The sequence below is a fragment of the Silene latifolia genome, chromosome 8 (genome assembly GCF_048544455.1).
Source record: "Silene latifolia isolate original U9 population chromosome 8, ASM4854445v1, whole genome shotgun sequence".
NCBI lineage: Eukaryota > Viridiplantae > Streptophyta > Magnoliopsida > Caryophyllales > Caryophyllaceae > Silene > Silene latifolia.
The window spans coordinates 15,620,767-15,626,137 of record NC_133533.1 but is presented as its reverse complement, the minus strand read 5'-3'; the positions used below and the strand labels follow the sequence as shown (position 1 = coordinate 15,626,137).

Genomic DNA, 5,371 nt, shown 5'->3' with positions numbered 1-5,371 from the left:
TAGTAGTCTGTCTCTCCTTCATTCAGATAAGGCTCAAACCTATTTTTATGTTCTGACAATAATTGCTCATACACTTTCAATTATATAAATTAGGAAGTATCAACTTTGCCACAAATTCTTGTTTCATACGGACACTTTTCGTCTTATTTTTCAGACTGATATATGTGACCATTTTATAGTTAAATGTAACCACAATGGTATATGGTAACTGGTTTTTCAATAGTGGTCACATTTAACTGTAAAATGGTTACAAAATCCCGTCTTATTATTTCAGACCAAAAAGGCCCGTCTGAAGCAAGACGCACTTTCTTGAACGTTGATGGGGCTTCCATCCTTACTCACACCATGAGAATCTTGTGGACAAAACTTGAAAACATCGTCCAACTTATCCTAACACCACAACGTTGCACAAAAGACAACAAGTATGCATAACTAGTTTATCATTGGAGTCTGTTTTAATAAACACGCTTGAATAAGTTGAATATGTCGTCCTCCAAAAGTCTAAAACAACAACTTAGAAATGACAAATTACAATTTGTAATGTTCATGAGACGTACTCCCTCTATTCATTTCATTTTCCGTAAGGAAATGAAATAAACGGATGAGAGAGTACTTACATTCTTGTCAAAGAAATGACCAAATTGATAAATGTAGGACTCTCATCAAACAAAAGATGATCCTCCCAAGTCTTAGCATACCTAAGAAAAAGCTCATCTATAATATCTTCCCCAAAATGGTGTTCTAGCATCGACTCGAGCACAGCTCTTTGCATCTTAGCCATGGTTGCTCCCCTTGTAAGTCGCGGGTCGTTTAAATTAAATTTCCCTCCGGCCCACTCGACTTCTATTGCTTCAAAGCGATCGACGTAAAACGACGATTCTTCTTCAATTAAATTTTTCACTTCTTCATGATGTGGTGCATAGAATGGCGCATTGAAAGAATCCACCTTCTCTTCTTTTAGACGTCCCTACACCACCGTTCATGATAATGCTCTCGAGTTATTCATGAATAACTTAATCAATTATGTAATTACTCTTCCTCAAAAAAAAAAAAAACGTAATTACTCCGCAGTTAACTAAAATGACATTTCTAAAAAATGATCTCGGATTCTCGGTAAAGTAGAGGTGGTCAAATGGCCCATTAGCCTGGCCCATTTTTTAAGGGTTTGGGCCTTTTATTTTGGCCCAAAAAAGCTCATGGGCCGGCCCAAAAAATCCCAAAGTATTGAACCGGGCTAGGGCCAAGCGTTTCGCCCGGCCGGACCCATATTAATTAATAAAAGAATATTTTTTCTTATAAAGTTTGTTTAAGTAGCGTTCAAATTATAAATAACTTTTTGCAAACTTATGTATATATTTATTAAGATTTAGAAGTGATGTTAACATAACATCTACAGTATCATGTCTACTAGACATGATTAAGCATTATAATGTGTCGTTAATTGTCTTTATTTTATTTTATTTTATTTTTAGAGAATAATTTATATGTGTTTCATCATATTTTGTACCATTTTATAAACTAAATATGTTATTAAAGTACTAGTTGAAGGTATTATCCTACTTTTCTCGTTCGGTAAGTAGTAAATTTGATGGCCCAAAAAGCCCATTTACATCCGAAAGCCCAATTTAGCCCATATTGGCCGGGGTTGGGTTCGCTAAACAGACCCACACATTTGCCCGGTCCGCCCAGTCCGCATATATGGGCCATTTTATTATCCCGGCCTGACCCATGATCAACTCTAGTGTAAAAGGTTCTGCAACGATTTTCAACATATTTGAATTACAGGATTTCAAAAATCACATGCATATTAGTATTAAGAATAAACAAGAAGGCGATACATACAATAAAATATGCGCGGTGAAGAACTCGACTTACCTGAGAAACCATGGTCATAAGAGCCTGCGCAATGAACTCCATAGGATAATAATCCTCTTCAAAAGTGTGATCAATGGATCTCCTGCCCATAAATGACAATACCATACGTCCTCCTAAAACCATTTCTTCTGAACGACACTTAAGAAATGTCGTAAAATCTTTACGAAATTGCAATCTGTATGCGTCAATTACATGACCAGGACTTGTCACTGAAAGATATACCTTTCCCTTGTTTAACATCTTTGGATCATCTTTGCCTTCCAAACCTAATGGTACCTACAAATTCAAATATAAATAAATCGAGATATTTGTTATTTCATTAGTATGGTACTGTCCGCTTTGTACCATTCCTGTACGAATTTATTTTTGAGTTCCTTCCACAAAGGCCTTATAGACTTATACTAATTGAGTGGTGGATCTTTTACCAAGAAGGCAAGAATCTTCTAATATTCCAATGTGGGTTTTCGGGTTTGCTTCCCAAACACCTACTAAAAGAAAATAAAGCTTTGTTCTTTCGGACTTTATTCAAATCACTTTAGTTCAATTTAGTTCAGTCATTTCTATTCGTCAGTTTGGTTTAGTTCAGATTTCATAAATTCAATGCGGAGAATTTTAGTCTAAAAATGGGCCTATGTATACAAAATGAGTTGAGATTTTACCTGTGATAGCCAATTAAGGCTAGAAGAGCAGTGGACAAATTGCAAGGAATTATTAGGGAGCAATCTTCCATAAAAGTTACCAGGAAGGCCCGCTATGAAACAAGGCCCAAAATCAACACCCTTTTCTTCTCTCAATCTCCTTTGAAGACTTGGAATAAAAGTAAACACCTTATTGAAGTCATTACCAGGTAAATCAACTAAGTACACCATCAACTTGGCCCTTTGTCGTCTCGATTCGATCACGTCCATGATTGTCGTCACCGCCTCTAGTGCTGTTGGCCCTGACGAGCAGCCCAGCTCGGCAATTGTAATGGTGTCCACCGAGAAATCTTTGTTAATGTAGTCTTGTATTGCTTCCTCCACAAATGGCCTTGTGATGGACAATACTTTGCTCTATATTAGTTATAAAATAAAATGTTAAAAGGACAAGCGGGAAAGTGGTGAATGACCCACATAACTTTGTACAATTGTAAAATTCAACCTCGTAATTTTAAATGGTTATGCTTTTATGAAAAATAGAAAATAAAAGTGTTAAAAAATTAATAAATAAAAAAATAGTATAAATTAGATAAAAAGAAATTAAAAATATTTTTCGAAAATCAAACAATTTATTATTTTTATATTAAGTACAATTTTTTCAACTATTTTTAGCAATTTTTGAAATAAAAATTCAATTGCAAAATATTTTGTTTGGTAGTTGTGTTATAATCAGAAGTCGGAATAAATGATTTTCCTGACAAAAAATATAATAAAAAGGTAAAAAAATATTCAAATATTTCTATTTTTCAACATTTCAAAAAATATTACACATAAAATTGTTAATTGTTTTTTTCTTTTTACAAAAAATCATACCGAATTACATACGTATGTAAAAAAATGGTTTTAGTATGGAATACGTATGATTTTAGTATGTTATACGTATGCGTGTTGGCATAACTGCTGGTATATAATAATATTTTGGTGAGATTTTGTATTGTGTTTGATTGCATCTTATGTGAAATTTATGAAGTCAAATTACTCCAACTAAAAGTTATAAAGCTTAATTTCACAATATCATAAAGTTATGAGAGTCAATCAAAACAATGTAAGAGTTGCATACTAACATATTATTAAAATTTGGAATAATAAACTAAATAAAGTATTCATATGTCGACTTGTCGAGCCATGACTTTGTTTAACAATGAGCAGAAGCAGGTTTTAAATAAAAAATCACGCCAGCAGAATATAGTCATCCCCTATATACCACAAATAGGATTATACATCCAGTTGTACCATAAGCATGGTACAACCAAGTATAAGAATCTGAGCTTACGTGTATTCTTTCTGAGCTAATTTAAATTTCATGTTTTTAATGTGGAAATGAATGAACTCAATACTTTCTAATAAACTCATATTCTTTAATATAAAGCTCGGATACTTTGACACAAAGCTCAGGTTCTACATCGTACAACATATACAACTGGTTGTATAGTCCATAAATTGCCTATATACTACTCCCTCCATTATTTTATATATGTCATTCTCATATTTCGAAACACTCATTTTTCTCTTCAATATCTCTTAAATATATAAGATAATAATATGAAATGTATACTCTTTTGAAAACAAATTTTATGACGAAACTAATGATATAATTTTCTTAATTTTTTCTAGAGTATATTTTTATATAATTGAAAGTCGAAGGCTTACCTCGTAAAACGAAAACGTCATATATAAAATAATGGAGGCAGTAAAAGATTAACAAAGCTAGAATTTCCACGCCTAAGTTTTGCGCCTAAGACACAATATTATCTCCTAATTAATTCTATACCATAAATACTTTATGCTTATATTATAATTTGTACGCAAACGGAATTACAATATTTATAGTCGTATTATTTACCATATACTTAAAAGATTTGCTTCTTATCTCCATTTACTTAAATAAGAAAAATTTCCCTAAAAACTTCATTTACTTAAATAAGGAAACAAATGAACATTAAACTATTAACTTTTTATTAAAATATAACTTCATATCAAATTAAAAAAAAAATTAATTAGCATAAAATAAAGGTTTACAAAATAAAACTATTTGTTTTGTGATAAAAAAATTCATTAATATATACATTTCATGACATTTTAAATGTAAAAATGAGTTAATGAATAGTAGATTTAATAAATGTAAAAATAAGTTAATGACAACATTTTAATTATAACTTTCTCAAACACAACCCTCTACAAATTCCGTGCTGTAGCTTATAGCACGGGATCTATACTAATTTTAATAATAGCCGATGTAGAATTTACCTGAATGGCGCAATTCTTTGCATAACTTGTGTCCCCTTCGCCTCCATTCATGTGAAATACATGAAGCGTAGGCGTAGCCATTGTTTAGATACAAAATAAAAGTGAAAATTTGACGTTGTAATTTTTAAGCTACCAATTTATTCTCCATTATTATTGTGCCCAGTGGTATAGTACTATTTATTCTGTTATGATAGAAGGTCATATACAAATAAGGAACATTGACATATTAGTCCATTTACTCTGTAGGAATAAAATTTATATATCTCCAAAATAATCCATAATCCTCTATGATTTATTTGTCTATTTAAATCGTATTTCTCAATTTGTATAGAATCGAATTGTATTTTTTAGTAATTATTTGAATATGGCCGGTATTAGAAAGAAATTGCCAGTATTTCTCTCTAATTTAGTCGCTATGTAAAGCAGATCTCAAAAACATAATTAATTTTTTTTTGTGTGTGTATATGAGCGTGAATTTGACAATTGTTCCTTTCTTGATTGTTAAGTTTGTGAATGATGCCTTCTGTCTTATTCATTAATCATCGTAACAT

General features: G+C 31.6%; 1 protein-coding gene across 1 annotated transcript; it reads right to left on the bottom strand.

Moving 5' to 3' along the window:
- Positions 1-443: 443 nt before the first annotated feature.
- On the bottom strand, positions 444-5,010 carry LOC141594162 (putative jasmonic acid carboxyl methyltransferase 2). The gene is made up of 4 exons (XM_074414340.1): positions 4,821-5,010; positions 2,535-2,927; positions 1,876-2,151; positions 444-967 (listed from the first exon to the last, which is right to left on the bottom strand). The coding sequence occupies exons 1-4, from the start codon at positions 4,899-4,901 to the stop codon at positions 614-616; spliced, it is 1,104 nt and encodes a 367-aa protein (XP_074270441.1). The 5' UTR covers positions 4,902-5,010; the 3' UTR covers positions 444-613.
- Positions 5,011-5,371: the final 361 nt, after the last annotated feature.